Genomic DNA, 17596 nt, shown 5'->3' with positions numbered 1-17596 from the left:
GGGGGGAGCGGTGACTGAGCTGCTGGTTGCAATTCACAACCCTCACCACTAGATGCCAGTAAAACCTTTAAAACTTAAAATAACTACATTTACTTGGTTTCACATGGGACTCGAACTCTGTTCTCCTGTGTGAAAGTCCTGGGTTTGACTCACCCTGCCTCCTTTCGCAGACTTTGTCGCCATTTATAATATATTTTCATTTTAACTACTTCATATACTTTAACTTCTGCAGGTTGAGAATTTCCCCCCTGAGAATCTATAAAGTGGTATTGATATAATAATGTTGTGTGATAGATCTGAATCTGCAAAGGAACTAAAGTCATCAGACAAGTGAAGTAAAAAGTACATTACCACTGAGATGTACAGGCGACGTGTAAAGTAGCAGAACATGGAAATACATCAAAAGTACCTCAAAATTGTACTAAAGTATAGGACTTGAATAAATGTACTGTTCACCTATCGTTCACTCTTCTCACAACCTGAATTCGTCCAATCACAGCTCTGGGATTCTCCTGATTTCCGCTCTCTGACCTTCTGACTTTTTTTTTCTCTTCCTCCTCCTGTCCTTCCTGTTCTGCTCTTCGTCCTCCTCCTCTTCCTCAGTGGAGCTGTCCAGCCTCTCTCTCTGTATGACCAACTCTAAACAGGGGGAGCCCTGCTTCTACGTGATTGGACGCACTGAGAACTCGCGGTTTGTAACTCCTCCTCCTCTCATCTCCTTTCACTTCCTTTGTTTCACCTTTCGCCGTCTCTCATCCCTCCATCTTAACGTCCTTATCAACAACCTTCAGCCGCCGTCATCACTAGCTTCTGTTTTCACATGAACGAAATGATTAAAGCTCAGTTACATGAAATATTAACATGGAATTCATGTTGCAGCTTCACATAATAACTTTATTATGTTATTTTATTTTAAACATTAATAATATGGTGGATGTGTTGTGTCGATAATATGGCAGGTTTGTCTCATTAATACAGTATTAACATCTCAGTAACAGTGGATATGTTTTCTACGTGTCAGCATAAAGTAGATAAGTATGTTTTATTAACATATGTTAATACTAGTAAACACGTTATTCACATGTTAAAAATGTTAATACGTGTTGAGTTTTGATTAATGACATGGTAATTGTGTTATTAACATGTTAAAATGTAAAACCATATTAATAATATAGTATAAACAAAAAAAAGTATAAATATACAGATTATTATGTAAATAAGTGGTACGTAAATGTTAACATTTTAGCCACGTTTACAAGTAAAATGTTATACTGTTCCATGTAATTGGCATGTTATTATCACATGTTAATAAGGTGTTAATGTGTATTAACTGTATTATAAACTAGGGGTGTGCGATATGTGTCGTCGAGGACTATATATTGTGTGTGTGATCAAAAACACTTAGCTGCCTTCTTAGCAACGCCTCTGAGCAGCTATTTCGGACTAACAAGACCAGGCTCCTAACTGAATAAATGGGGAGAGAGCCAGAACTGCACTTTCACTGGTCACCAGGACATAAAAACTACATAGAATAGAATCAGCAATAAAATCTGATAAAAAAATTTCACCCCTTTGCCCCAAAGTAAGGTTTAAAAAGCATTTTTCCCAACCAGTTATACTTCTACTACCCATGCGTCACCACTTGCGTCAGCTTGGCGGACTCGTTCCGCACATGCGCAGTAGACGGGTAGGTGCCCTTGTAGCGTAGCCGAACTCGTTTCGCACATGCGCAGTAGACGGGTAGGTGCCCTTGTAGCGTAGCCGAACTCGTTTCGCACATGCGCAGTAGACGGGTAGGTGCCCTTGTAGCGTAGTCGGACTCGTTCCGCACATGCGCAGTAGACGGGTAGGTGCCCTTGTAGCGTAGTCGGACTCGTTTCACACATGCGCAGTAGATGGGTAGGTGCCCTTGTAGCGTAGTCGGACTCGTTCCGCACATGCGCAGTAGACGGGTAGGTGCCCTTGTAGCGTAGTCGGACTCGTTTCACACATGCGTAGTAGACGGGTAGGTGCCCTTGTAGCGTAGTCGGACTCGTTTCGCACATGCGTAGTAGACGGGTAGGTGCCCTTGTAACATAGTCGGACTCCTTTCGCACATGCGCAGTAGACGGGTAGGTGCCCTTGTAACGTAGTCGGACTCCTTTCGCACATGCGCAGTAGACGGGTAGGTGCCCTTGTAACGTAGTCGGACTCCTTTCGCACATGCGTAGTAGACGGGTAGGTGCCCTTGTAGCGTAGTCGGACTCGTTTCGCACATGCGCAGTAGACGGGTAGGTGCCCTTGTAGCGTAGTCGGACTCGTTCCGCACATGCGCAGTAGACGGGTAGGTGCCCTTGTAACGTAGTCGGACTCCTTTCGCACATGCGCAATAGACGGGTAGGTGCCCTTGTAGCGTAGCCGAACTCGTTTCGCACATGCGCAGTAGACGGGTAGGTGCCCTTGTAGCGTAGCCGAACTCGTTTCGCACATGCGCAGTAGACGGGTAGGTGCCCTTGTAACGTAGTCGGACTCCTTTCGCACATGCGCAGTAGACGGGTAGGTGCCCTTGTAGCGTAGCCGGACTCGTTCCGCACATGCGCAGTAGACGGGTAGGTGCCCTTGTAGCGTAGCCGAACTCGTTCCGCACATGCGCAGTAGACGGGTAGGTGCTCTTGTAGTGTAGTCGGGCTCGTTCCGCACATGCGCAGTAGATCACTTGGTGCCATGGTAGCCTAGTCGGCGGTCATAAAAATTGGGAGGCACGCGGACACACCAAACCTGCACCAAACCTATGTGTGTGATGACATTTTTCTTTTGTCACAGGGACCCTAGCAGTACCTTGTGTATTCACGGACGCAGAAAGTGTAACACCTGCTTAAAACTTGGAGGTGGTTTGGCTTCAGAAGTCAATCTGCAAACTAGGTCAAACATCGGTCACCGTGACCATGAGCTAACCATCGCACGGAAAATAAAGACTATGGAAAGCTTCAGGAGTCGGCTATCCATGGCTAACCTGAACCAGGCGAGGTACCAGCACAGAAACTAGATCCAGTTCTAACTACGCAGAATCAAAGCCATGACGACAACAGCTACAACAGAACTCAGGGCTAATGCAGCGACAGATGAAATGGTTTTACTGGCGCTGGTGATTTCAGTGTTTTTACTTGAATGCATTGGTTTTGAATAATAAAACCTTTTGCCATTAATGTGCGAGCTCATTCAATATTAGACTAACACATTTTTGAAGGATGCACTGAAGTATCACACAGCCCTATTGCAAACACTTGTCCTGTTGTGTTAGCTGTGTAAATATATGGCTGGTAAATGTGTTATCAACATGTTATGAACAAAATACAAGACAGCTGACAGGAGAGAAGAGATGGGACGTGAGGCAGAGACACAAAGGTCCCGACCACTACTGGGCAGTGTTACTGAAATATTATAATTTTCCCTGTAACTAGTAGTGTTAGGGATTACTATTTCCAAAACGGTAATAATATTGCAGTTACTAATCCAAGTAACCAGTAACTTATTACAGTTTCTGAGTAACTTGGCAAACCCGGGTCCCGATCGACAGTTGGTGGTCGGCGTGTTAAACCCTGAGGCCTCCATCTTTTCTATAAAGTTTTGTCACGTTAAACTGTAAGATATCATCGGAGGAACAGATTATTGTGAAAGTCTGCATGAAGAAGCTCAGTGAATCTGCTTGTGTTTGTAGAAGAGTTTGACCACGGCGTCCTCTGGTGGCCACGAGAGGAACTGCAGCTTAACTCTATTTATTTCTCTCTGTTTGTCTCCAGGCCCTGAGGAAGGAGCCCTCTCCCCCTCCTCCTCTTCACACACCGAGGAGCAAGATGTGGACACAGTAACCATGACAACCACCTCCATCAGCCAGCAGAGGGGAGGAGGAGGTGGTACAGGAGGAAGAGAAGGAGGAGGAGAGAAGAGGAGGATGAGGAGAGAGGGAGAAACCAAACGAAGAACAGGAGGAGGAGGAGGAGGAGGAGGGTTAGGGCCTCCTGATCTGGACCTGGACCGGGTGGAGGTGGAGGCACGGGAGATGGAGAGGAGGAGGGAGGAGGAAGCGGAGAGGAGGCAAGAGGAGGAGAGGAGGAGACAAAGTCAGACAGTCAGGCAGAAGGAGAAGCGGTACGACCAGCGGGAGCAGGGGAGGAAGAGCAGGAGCTTACCCAGGACAAGTGCTCGAGTCTGGGACACATGGCTGCCGGAGGAGAGGGTGGAGGTGGAGGAGAGGAGCAGGAGGAGGGCAACAAAGGCCGGCAGAGAAGAGGAGGAGGAGGAGGAGGAGAGGGGAGAGGAGAGAGACAACAGCACCACCCGCCACGCAAAGCATTCTGGGAGCTGGCCTGTACCTCAGAGGGCAGCCTTCTCCTTCCTCATGCCTCACTCCTCAGACGACCAGCGTCTGTCCGACAGCGAATCAGCAGCCAGCTTCTCCGAGGTCAGCCTTTCAGCAGCCAGCATCGCCACCGCCGGGTGGAGGGAGGATTCCGATTGGAGGAGAGGCGAGTCGCCGTGGCAGCAGGGGAAGGCCCCGGGCCCCTGGCTGAAGCCGAGTCCCCAGAAACTGACGCAGGTTCTGACTGGCAGTCGGCTCAGGGGGCGGGAACTACTGTCTCTCTGATTGGCCCACAGCGAGACATTCTCTTTTTTTCTTCTTTGGCTACTTATAAGGGCTTCTTTGATTGGCCTGCTGAGAGAAGACCCGCCTGTTCCTGTGTCTGATTGGATCACAGTGGACGATTTGGTTTCTGATCAGAGGAAGCAAGCGGACATGGACTTGTTTTTCATTGGCTGGTGGGCGGGTTTTGAGGTCTCTGATTGGTCAATGACACAACAGCTGCACACAGAGCCGCCTAATTAAACAACAGTTTTATTTTTATTGTAGCCATCATCCGTCAGTGCATCCTGATTATCCAGCTGCTTTCTGGTATCATGACGCTGGTGCACTTTAACGAATGCTTTAACAGATGCTAACCTTCGGCGGAGCGGGTTAACGTCAGAGGACCAGCTTAAACTAGAGGTTGAGGGGGATTGATTCTTACATACATCCAGATGCAAACGTGGACAATTCTGAATCAATTCACAGATGTCAAATAAATCGATTTTCTAAATTTTAATTAGTAACGTACTGTTGACAGAACGCAAAAAGTGGAACTTGGAAGTGCAGCGGACAGTTTGTAGCGTGCGCATAATAATATTAAGCTGATGCTTTTATCCAAAGTGACTTACAATTGCTTTATAAGTCAGACATCACACGCCTCTGGAGCAACTAGGGGTTAAGTGTCTTGCTCAGGGACACGAGTTGTATGCAGCTGCAGTACCGGAAGCTGCAGTTTCAGGACCGCAACCGCATTTGTAGGACTCTTGTTTACCTTGACACAGCTAGCTAGTTAGTTAGCAAACTAGTTAGGTAGCTGTGTATTATTGACAGCCCCCCAAAGCCAATTACCCTAACCATCACAGGGTGTGTGCCTAAACTAAAAGTTATTGATTATTTATATTATTTATAAATAAATAATAATAAATGTTGCTGTGCATTACCACCACCACTCCTCTAGATGGCGCTGTCACAAAAGAACTACGGTCCCAGGATTGCGAGGGTCCTGAAACAGCAGCCTCCGGCACTGCAGCCATACAGTATTGAGGGACACATTGATGGATGTCACAGTGGAAATCAAACCCAGGTCTCCCACACCAAAGGCATGTGTCTAATCCACTACGCCATCGCCAACCCATATCATAGACGTCTTCCCCTAATATTCAAAGCACCAACGTCATAGTAGAGACCGTCCAAATCGACCGAGTCGAGACCGAGTAAAGACCAGGACCAGCGTTCCGCACTACATGACACACAATAACATGTGGAACATGATCATAGGCGCTTCTCAAACGAAGCACTAAGAGCTGAAATCAACTTAACATCTTTATTCTACATCCAGCTAACATAATGAGAACAAATGAGGGAGCGCTACCTCGGCACATAGCTTTGCTCTCAGGAGCCGTGTAGCTTAAACAGTAGCTACATAGCTTTATGTGGCCTGTCTCCTTATAGTTTATCTCAAGCAGAAATGTAACTTAGGAACAAGTTGTCACCACATTTCCCCTCAGTCTCTCACACTGCATTAGCTACTTCCCTCAATATGTTATCCTGACGAACCCCTGGAATTAGGTAGCTTGTTCTCCTAGCTAAGTGGCTAATGCACTCGATACCGGGACGAGACCGAGACCTTCAGAGACCGGTCTCGAGCACTAACCGCCCCCCTTGCTAAGATTTAACCCAAACATTACAATCAATGTTTTACTAAGCACAGGCCAGCTTCCTCGTACCTGACAGGTCTTGTTAGAGCGGCGTAAGTTAGGTTTTTAAAGAACTTTGTGTGACGTGGGCGCAGCGACGGTGTGGGTGAGCAGGCAGGTTTGCGGACTGGAGAAGAAGAGCTGAGGTTAGTAAAGTAAGGACGCAAACTAGTCCTATTAGGATAATGAGGAGACGTTTCTTTTGGACTTTAATGTCCAATGAAATGCTCGGTGATTCTACTGTAAAGGAAAAAGATGCATCGATAATCATTTTATAATCGCATGGCAGCCCTCTGAAACATGATCGATTTGTGCTTCTCACTTCGAGTTTAAACCCTCTTAAAAGCCGACTACTGACCAATCAGATCAGTGGACTCATCGCTCCAACAGGGTCCTCACAGGGACAAAAGTAATAAAGAACAAGAGATATTTTTTATAGCTTTTAACTCCATAATAATTATATCTGAGATACGTAACTTCACTTAGTTTCTTTTAACCCAGAAATGATTCCTGAAAGTGCATCGATTGCTCGTCCAGGTCAGATGATTAAACATAGACCGACCGTCACCGTTTATTCAAACACATAATAAAATATAGGGATTATGGACGGATAATCCACATACTGCCCAAGTTTGAAAGGGCCCACGTGAAAACAAACATATATGTAGCCTCGCTAAAAATATTTGGATATCAGTAGTTTCTTGTTGGGTGATTAGAGCTGAATCTCTCTTTACTGCTGCTTTATTTTGCCTCTTTAATAACAAAATTTAAAGAACCAAATGTCAGGTCGAGTGACCGCAGAGGAACTGCGGGAGCTAGCAGGTTAGCAGTTAGCTAGCTCTGTGAGAACCAAACGTTTTGCTAAGACGCTCCCGTCTGTCTGCTCCACAGGGCGGCAGCAGAGTGAACGCTGCTCCTGGCTGGATGATTTATTTGATGATTTTCTAGCTGTGGCGCTGCACAGGCTGCAGAACGCCACCGCTTTCAGGTGAGGTGAGAAAGCTAACCAGCTTCATGATACCAGTAGCCAGGGTGACTGATAAGGTCCTGGTCCTCTCCTTTTTAACTTCATCTTTCTAACTCTAAACTCGTATGCAAACAACATGAGAACCTTTCAGCCCCGCCGCCTCCCAGACGTTCTGTGATCCTGTGTAATCTGAGCATGTGAATATCACCGGAATGATTTTTTATTTTTATAAGCTGAATGTGTAAAGGCTCGATGACGTTATTATTATTCTTGTTAGAGATTAAATATGATCTGATTTGCCTGCTTGCTTGTAAAAAAAGAGAGAAAAAAACCCTTTGCCCTGATGATGTAACAGAGCCATACGCACACGCACACACACACACACAGGTCAGGTCCAGCTGAGGTCCTGTCCGCCGTCAGTAACCACAGCATCGCCAAGGACTCTGCGGCCAACATGGCCGACGACCTGCAGCTCTGGACCGAAACAAGTGCCTCGTTTTATTTCAGCCTTCGTCCTGCAAACTGACACAGAGGCTGCAGGCAGAGACCCCCCCCCACACACACACACACTTCCTGTTCACACCCTACCACGTCTTGTCAAACAACGCCAAGACCTTTCGCCCTCCACATGTCCCATCATGCACCACCACGTCCCAGTTCAGTGTCCCACAGCTCGTTTTATTCAACCAGCTGTCCAGAACCAGCTCACTGTCGTTGTCACCAAGAGAAGCATCAAGTCCTGCGAACGACTAACGATGAATCAGTTATCAAAACGGCTGCTGACTCATTTTCTGTCGATTAGCGGGCAGACAGATTAATCAGTTCAAACGCCGACAGGAAATGTTTTCCAGCAGTCTGTTCTTCAGCAGGAATATTTCCATGTTGTTGTTTTCATGTTTTCCACCTGATTAAAGACTGATGAATGTGTAATCAGAGGTGTCCTGATACGGGCAAATTTTAATGGATCAGTATCAGCTAAAATACTCTGTACGCTCACCTGTACCTGGCCGCCGCGGCCTGCAGGTGTTCCAGCGCCGCTCTGCTGTGTTCACACACCGAGGCTCCATCCTTCTGCTACGTTTCCGCCTCCCGTCCAGACTGAAACAGCGAATCCGAACACCTGAAACGTTGAAGTGTGAAAACGCTGCCGACCCCGTTTTGGTTTTAAACTCCGGGGCGGCGTGTTCGTGCCGACAGGTGGAAACGATGACGCTCACGTTCAGCTCTCTGATTGGCTCTTATCAGTCATGCAAAGCAGAAACACGATGCTGCTGACAGAGTTTTCGTTTTGGTGTTTTTATTAAAGTATTCTGTACTGTGTAAATATCACTTCTACACTTGTGCATGTCTCCGTATTTACTTTGCGACGACTCGCAGCCTGTTTCCCGCCGCCACAGTTCCACCTCGCCGTCGCTCCGTGCAGAGAAATCTCAGCTGTGCTTCTTCACCATCGCTGTTCTGCGTTTGTCTCCAGTAGAACTTTCTTCTGCAGCTGCAGAGTAGACAATCCGCTTCCTGTTCACACCGGCACACACATGCTCCGTGTACGTGAACGGTCTACTGGTGTGGATGTAGCCGGAGGTTGGCAAAGCGCACGGATTCTCTGAGAGTAGAAAACATTCAGGAAGCAGCGTCCCACTTTTAGCCCACCCGCGGTCTGAAACCAAAAGTCAAAGTTCATCTTCTTAAGTTCTTAAACCGCTTAGCAGGGGTTGGGTAGCCCCAAACCTCCCTTTCCCGAGCCACATTAACCAGCTCTGACTGGGGGATCTCGAAGTGTTCCCAGGCCAGTGTGGAGATATAATCTCTCCACCTAGTCCTGGGTCTTCCCCGCGGCCGCCTCCCAGCTGGGCGCGCCTGGAACACCTCCTGGGGAGGCGCCCAGGGGGCCCCAGATGCCTGAACCACCTCAACTGGCTCCTTTCGACACAAAGGAGGAGCAGCTCTACTCAGAGCTCCTCACACTTCCCACCCTATCTCTAAAGGAGAAACCCATTTCGGCCACCTGTACCCTCGATCTAGTTCTTTCGGTCATGAGCCAGCCTTCATGACCGTAGGTGAGGTTGAGGAACGTAAACTGAGCGGTAGATCGAGAGCTTTCCTTCCAGCTAGGCTCTCTTTTCATGACAGCGGCGCAGTAGAGCGAACGCAGTACCCATCTGCTAACATGGAGGAGTTTATGACCGGTACCAGCCACAAGGGGGCGAGCCAGATGTTGAGGCTTGACTGGGAGCGGTCATGTTGTCCATCTTTATTTACAGCCTGCGGTCCGGATCAATCACCTGGTGAGAAATAAAGTGTCCGATTTAGTATCTGCAGCTGTCAGAGACATTTAACGATCAGCAGATAATAATCAATAATAAAGGCCTTGATCCCTACACATCATGTTATCTGTTAAGACGCTTTGAGTGTGATGCCTCACACACACACAGAGTCGTGACCCCCTCACCCGGCCATCACATCATCTGTCTGCAGTCACACTACAACTCCCACACACCCTTGCTAGCTCCGCCCCTCACAGCGCTCTCTTTAAGGGCATCTGGATCTTTGTCTTCTATGCATTTTCTAAGACTGTCTGCTATCGGATTGGTTCTCTGATCGGAGGATCGTCCGGGCGTGGACTCTGCTTCTAATTATGGGTCTGAATATTCAGGTTCTGGTCCACACACGACCAGGAAGCACCAATGTCTGAACAGGACTCAGTGTCATTATCAGATCTGCTCCCAGACAGCAGGAGAGACATTATGTAGGAACCACGTGACTGGACTGTCTGTTGGTTTAATAAAGTCACAGCTTGATTGGTCTGTCGGTATATTTACAGTGTGTCTGTCTCTTTAAACACAGAGTCACCCTGAGCACCTGTTGTGGGAAATAAAACGATGGACATGTCTGTGTGTTAAAGTACAGCTCATGGTTACTGCTAGCTTAGCAGAAAGACTAGAAAGACCTACCAACACCTCTAAAGTTCGCTGAGCAACACAAAGACAAACGGAAACGGAAAAACTACAGTTTTAGGGAGAGTTATGTGCTGGAACAATTTCTGGGATACCTGTTTTTCCTGCTTGCAGTCTTTATGCTAAGCTAGGCTAACTACATCCTGACTCCAGCTTTAACACACTGACATGAGACTGATGTCCGTCTCAACATCTGACTCTCTGACAGGAAGAGGATAAAACAAACGCCCCCACGTGTTGAAATGTTCCTCTCTAGCTCTCACAGTTAACAACCTCTTCTGAACTTCACTCACATTTAATACACTCACTTCTTAAACTGAAGACAAATTATATTGAGAATAACGAGCAGGTCCTTTAAACAACAGATGTTATGCTAACATAAGCTAGCAAGCTACATAATGTTAGCACATCAGGAGGAAAATAATTTCCTGATCGATTTTCATGCCAGACAACTGGAAGGTAACAGGCCGGTAGCAGATAACTGGCAGATAACTGGCAGATAACTGGCAGGTAACTGGCAGATAACTGGCAGGTAACTGGCAGATAACTGGCAGATAACTGGCAGGTAACTGGCAGATAACTGGCAGATAACTGGCAGGTAACTGGCAGATAACTGGCAGGTAACTGGCAGATAACTGGCAGGTAACTGGCAGGTAACTGGCAGGTAACTGGCAGATAACTGGCAGGTAACTGGCAGATAACTGGCAGATAACTGGCAGGTAACTGGCAGGTAACTGGCAGGTAACTGGCAGATAACTGGCAGGTAACTGGCAGATAACTGGCAGGTAACTGGCAGATAACTGGAAGATAACTGGCAGATAACTGGCAGGTAACTGGCAGATAACTGGCAGATAACTGGCAGGTAACTGGCAGGTAACTGGAAGATAACTGGCAGATAACTGGCAGGTAACTGGCAGATAACTGGCAGATAACTGGCAGATAACTGGCAGATAACTGGAAGATAACTGGCAGGTAACTGGAAGATAACTGGCAGGTAACTGGCAGATAACTGGCAGGTAACTGGCAGATAACTGGAAGATAACTGGCAGATAACTGGCAGATAACTGGCAGGTAACTGGCAGATAACTGGAAGATAACTGGCAGATAACTGGCAGGTAACTGGCAGATAACTGGCAGATAACTGGCAGGTAACTGGCAGATAACTGGAAGATAACTGGCAGATAACTGGCAGATAACTGGCAGGTAACTGGCAGATAACTGGCAGGTAACTGGCAGATAACTAGCAGATAACTGGCAGATAACTGGCAGGTAACTGGCAGGTAACTGGCAGATAACTGGCAGGTAACTGGCAGATAACTGGCAGGTAACTGGCAGATAACTGGCAGGTAACTGGCAGATAACTGGCAGATAACTGGCAGGTAACTGGCAGATAACTGGCAGGTAACTGGCAGATAACTGGCAGATAACTGGCAGGTAACTGGCAGATAACAGCAAGTAAGAGTCTGACATCTACAGTCAGCAGAGACAACAACTTTAAAAAATCGTATTACCGCAGAGTAGAATTACAAAAGTCCTGCTGTCAAATGTTACTCAAGTATCAAGTACTGATACTGCAGAATGACTCATATACTTATATATCTTCCATTCATCCATCGTGAGCCGCTTATCCTGCGTACAGGGTCGCGGGCGGCTGGAGCCAATCCCAGCTGACATTGGGTGAAAGGCGGGGTCCACCCTGGACAGGTCGCCAGTCCATCGCAGGGATTAATATACTTATCTATATCTATATATAATATATCTTATTGATTAGAATTATTTAATGTTGGTGGAGCTAATTTTAATCACTTTATATAGCCTGCTGCTATGGAAGTATGGAAAATACTCAGGTAAAGCACAAGTACCTGGAAGTGGTAGCCTACTTAAGTACAGTACGTGAGTAAATGTACTTTTTATAACTCCCTGCAAATCCCATGTGTCACATCCTTCTCTGTTGTTACAAAACCCAAAGTAAGTCTATTCATTTGTTTTAAATGCAGATGGTGTATGCTTTATTTTACCAACTTCCTCCTGCACGCCGACAGTCCTGCCCTTGAAAAACCTGCCCTTTGGGTTTTTCAAAACTCTGAACTCGGTTTGGGATCTATTTGATCCAAAAAAACAGGATTATGAATCCTGAAGAAGTGAATGATCACAAAATCAATGTTTACTGATGATATATACATTTCTTCATATTAGAAGAAATGTCACATCTAATGAGATATGGTAAACAAAAACAAATAAATCTAAAAGCTCAAAGCTATCAGCTGTCAAATAATCGTCACTGTTCTATAATTCCAAAGTATATTAATGGCAATGACAACAACAAATTCAGTAGCCAGTTAAAAGTAATTCCTCACAATTGCATCTTTAATGTCCAGTGTGTCCTTCATTAGGTAAGAACATTGGCGGCTGTTGTGGTTCTACATCAGGCTCAGGTCCATCAAAATTGTCATGAGGTCGGCGTTGCCCACAAGTTGGATGTTGATGCTGTGCCTCCCCTTTCGATTGACATACTCTCTTTCACAAGGTGCTTGGATATGCACGTGAGTACAATCAATAGCACTAATAGTGCTAGGCATGTTCCCCATTTAAAAAAAACTTACTCTGAGCTGTCTGACCATCCTTGGGAAAGGAAACAAATTGATTGATCAGACTGCCCAGTGCTACTGACATAGCCTTCACCACATTGCCATATTGTCACCAATGACTTGGTAGAAAGTCCCACATGTGTAAAAGCGCAGAGCGATTAAGCGCTGTTCCTCCACGGATAAAGCACGACTCCTTTGGGCTCGGTGTTGGAGTGTTGGCCTGACAAGATCTGCGATGTACTTAATGTCATCTCTCCCAAAGCGAAAACGTGTACAGTTCTTCTGATGTGTATTGCTCTGGTGGTTTGGCACGCTCAGCGTGCACCCTTTGACGGTACCTTCTCCTACGGTAACGATGAACAATACCCGCCATGTGGATGCCTCTGTAGGCTAAGAGAAATGGGTGCAAAGACATGACGTGTTTAAATGGTGTCACCCATTAAGAGCTGATTGGCGTAAGCCTAATTGAGCACAAGCCAAAACAATCACGCTCAAGGCTTTTAAGATCGGTGTTGGTGACACCGCAGGGTTGGAACCTTGGAATCAAAAGGGTCTAAATTCACTGTGGCAGAAACCTGTGCAATACTGGAGGGTGTTCGGGCCAATTTTGCCTCGATAGTAGGAGGTTTCAGCTCTGCAAAGGGTGGAGAACTGACCAAAAAAGGAAAACACAACATTTGGGAGGACATAACCAATCATGTCAGTGCCATGGGGTCTGGCCAAAAGAGAAGAACCTTAGGGCTAAGGCAACGAAAGACCTTACTTACTTTACCCCCAAACGAGGGATGATTTCACTGATATGGTCCGTGATATCATAGGAGGAGAAAAATGTTGTCCTGGACTTGACTTCAGTGAATGAGGAGGAAGACAGATCCCCAGTGGATGTAATGAAGACAGTCCAAGACGTTCCTCAGCTACAAACCAGGATGGTGACAGCTATGAGTTGCTTCTGAAACGGGAAACTGAAAGAGCAGAAATACTAATTGAACTGGGTAAAGAACAAATCTTGTTTACCCAACTGCAGCAGAAAAAAGTGCAGATGGAGATACATCTCCTACAGGCACAGATGGAAAGAGCTGGTATCTGTCTGTAAATGATTTTTGACTATTGATAGTATTGTTTTTGTTTTCTTATTTGACATTATAACAAAATAAGGAAAGTAAAGTGTTTGCTTCTTACCGATATTTTGTCTACCTGTTTTTGTTTGTTCTTTGCCACACTGTTGGTGACGGTGGTGCAGTGGTTAGCACTGTCGCCGCACAGCAACAAGGTTGTGGGTTCAAACCCCGGTTGCCCCGCCCTTTCTGTGTGGAGTTTGCATGTTCTCTGCGTGGGTTCTCTCTGGGTGCTCCAGCTTCCTCCCACTGTCCAAAGACATGCTGATTGGTTAACTGGTGACCCTAAATTGTCCTTAGTTGTGAGCGTGAGTGGTTGTTTGTGTCTGTGTGGCCCTGTCCAGGGTGGACCCCGCCTTTCGCCTGATGTCAGCTGGGATTGGCTCCACCCTGTACGCAGGATAAGCGGTTGACGATGGATGTGATGGAAATTTGGTATTTGGATCATAGTGATCCAATCCAATGTTCCTTTAAAAAACTGGCATAACAGTAAAATGGATCAGGTGATCCTGGATAGCAAAACATGGGATTTCCAAATCCGGATCAATTTGATCCAGATTACATTTTTTGAAAAACTGGGCCCTGGAGTGTGTTGAGCTCCAGCCCAGCCAGCTGCAGACTGATGGAGGTGTAGTTCCAGACGTGGCTCAGCAGAGGGCGCTCTCTGCACAGCGTCTCACCTTCTCTTCCTCACACCGAACTGATGTGATGTGAGGAAGCACAAAGACTCTCCGTCCTTTAGTCAGATGGTTTGAAGTCCGGCAGACGTGTCCTGGCGCCTCCGTGTGAACACCTGAACATACAGGATGGGCTTTGACACACAACTTTTTCTCTGCTACGAGACCTTAAAGCACGCAGCATGTTCCGTCTTCTGTTTTCACGGACATTGTTCCGTCACCTGCTCTGTCACACCTGAGGTCACCGGGTCTCCGGGTCAGCAGACAGCAGCTCCTCCTGTCTTACTTGTGTTATTCATGAGCGTTCCCTTATTTAAATGTGATAGTAACTATTTCAGTTACTTATTACTTATCAGACTTTAGTCAACAGCTGAGGAAGAGACTGCATGTGAAAAACATGCAAAGCAACAAAGTGATTATTATTCAAAGTGCAGCCAAGCTTTTTACTGAAAATATTCAGAAGTAACCTCCAGCGTGATCATGAACATTTTCACAAGTAGAGAGAGGACCGGTCTGCGTGCACAACAAACTCCTCTCCCTCGTTTCCTGCAACAACTCGCCGCCTCTCACCAGAAACCAGGAAACCGATGTCTCAGAACGAGACATCGGTTTCCTGTTAAAAACAAAGGGGGTCACCGGGAGTCCCTCGTAGGGATCCTGTCCACGATGTTACACACCAGGGCCCAGTTGTTTAAAAAGTGTAATCTGGATCAGATTTGCTATCCCGGATCACGTAACCCCTCTTACTTTTGTGCCGGTTTTTCACAGCAGCTCTGGTCTGGATCACCCTGATCCGGATACAGACTTTTCAGGATTACCAAATCCGGATTTCCAGCGCTCTAAATGGGACCACAGATCACAACGTAACTGTTAGTGATGTAAAGACCAACAGCCAGCGGGGGGGGCGCTTTAATTTGAAGAGACAGATGCACAATAAAACAACAGAAGCACGTCCTTCCATTTTCAGCTTCTTTAAACAGTCAGAGCCGCCATCTGTAGGAGGCTGATCTGGAATGAGGGGCTGACTGGACCTGCAGGAAGGGATGCAATTATTACAAACTACTTCTGAATGGTTCGCCTCTGATGATCGTGCCTTTGTAATTAATGTCTAGTGTTCAGTGACTGATGAAATTAAATGCATTATTTTGTGTTTGATATTGAAGCTGTTTGGGGGATTTTATATTTTTTTACTTTATTGTACTGAATGGCTTATAAGTAATGTCGACTTTATCTGTGTAAAGTTTAAACAAAAGTGCAAAATAAACATACATGTTAAAAAGGCTCCTATATGACAAAAATGTTTCAAAGGTTTGAGGACATTTTGTTCCTAAAATCCACACTGAATCCAGTCCTAAAGTTTTTAAAACCACAAACTGAAGGTTTGATCCAAATCAAAACCAGGACTGGATCTGGTGATCTGATCCGATTTCAGAATCCTCTCTCTTTTTTTTTTTTTGAACAACCCATTTTCCAGATTTGATCCAATCTGACAGCTGAAATCCGATCAGATTACTTTTAAACAACTGGGCCCCGTCACAGGTTTGTAGGGTTGAGCAGGTTGGAGGATCCAAACGCAGGATCCAGATGAGGTTCAGTTCAGAAAAGTTTATTTAAACACAAAGCGAGCTCACTTACTAACGAGAGTTCATAATCCAAAATAAGGTGATCCACTAGAAACTCGCAGGACAGCAGGATGACACGAAGAGACAACTCAGGTGACAGGGACCAGGACTGACGAGACAGGCGGGAGTAACTCAGGTGACCGGGACCAGGACTGACGAGTCAGGCGGGAGTAACTCAGGTGACAGGGACCAGGACTGACGAGACAGGCGGGAGTAACTCAGGTGACCGGGACCAGGACTGACGAGACAGGCGGGAGTAACTCAGGTGACAGGGACCAGGACTGACGAGACAGGCGGGAGCAACTCAGGTGACAGGGACCAGGACTGACGAGACAGGCGGGAGCAACTCAGGTGACCGGGACCAGGACTGACGAGACAGGCGGGAGCAACTCAGGTGACCGGGACCAGGACTGACGAGACAGGCGGGAACAACTCAGGTGACAGGGACCAGGACTGACGAGTCAGGCGGGAGCAACTCAGGTGACAGGGACCAGGACTGACGAGTCAGGCGGGAGTAACTCAGGTGACAGGGACCAGGACTGACGAGTCAGGCGGGAACAACTCAGGTGACAGGGACCAGGACTGACGAGACAGGCGGGAGTAACTCAGGTGACAGGGACCAGGACTGACGAGACAGGCGGGAACAACTCAGGTGACAGGGACCAGGACTGACGAGTCAGGCGGGAGTAACTCAGGTGACAGGGACCAGGACTGACGAGACAGGCGGGAACAACTCAGGTGACAGGGACCAGGACTGACGAGACAGGCGGGAGCAACTCAGGTGACAGGGACCAGGACTGACGAGACAGGAACTGACTGAAACATCAAACAGGCCCAAACTAACAGAACTACTAACAAACCCACACGTGAAAACAAGCAGACAGATCAAAACCAGATAAAACACGGACTGAAACCAGAATCACAGAACAATCTGACTAGGAGAGGTAAATAAGTGACACCAGGCAGACAAGAATGAAACTCCAGAACAGGCAGAGGATTAATCTGAACACAGCAGAATGTGTCGGGCCCTGGTGGAGCAGTCTGAGTCTGTCGCTGGCAACAAGCTCTCTCTGTGGACGCCACGTTGACAGGAAGTAATACGCTGCAGCCGGCCGGAGCTTCTGCTGCACGGATCCAAAACTTTCTGTAGCTACGAGTCATTTCAGCACCAACATGTGGAAACAGGCTCAAACAGGCAGGAAGGGTCCTTTAATCTGTGTCGGACTTCTTTAACTGATTTGCTGATGTTTGTTTTGTCTTGTTGTGTTTGTGGAGAACAGGTGGAAGCTGATCGGGATCCAAAGAAAGATTCAGGAGGATTCCGTGCTGGTCCTGGTTCTGTTGGACTCAGCAGGGAGAGAGCAGAGCTGGTT

At 46.9% G+C, this 17596-nt stretch overlaps 1 protein-coding gene across 5 annotated transcripts in view; it reads left to right on the top strand.

Annotated features, from left to right (window-relative positions):
• Nucleotides 1-10081, top strand: part of LOC119905516 (membrane-associated guanylate kinase, WW and PDZ domain-containing protein 3-like) — a 96831-nt gene extending 86750 nt beyond the window's left edge. For all 5 annotated transcript variants that reach the window (XM_038722628.1, XM_038722625.1, XM_038722626.1 and 2 more), the window contains one exon: nt 3780-10081. In XM_038722628.1, the coding sequence (XP_038578556.1) occupies nt 3780-4624 (845 nt within the window). In that variant the 3' untranslated portion in view covers nt 4625-10081. The remainder of the gene's footprint in view (nt 1-3779) is intronic.
• The last annotated feature ends 7515 nt before the right edge of the window (nt 10082-17596 follow it).

Source organism: Micropterus salmoides, unplaced genomic scaffold (assembly GCF_014851395.1).
Source record: "Micropterus salmoides isolate LMB-PRFRI ecotype aquatic unplaced genomic scaffold, ASM1485139v1 Ms_hic_scaffold_16, whole genome shotgun sequence".
NCBI classification, from domain to species: Eukaryota; Metazoa; Chordata; class Actinopteri; order Centrarchiformes; family Centrarchidae; genus Micropterus; species Micropterus salmoides.
Note: the sequence above shows the minus strand (reverse complement) of the source record. Positions and strands in the feature narration are given on the sequence as shown.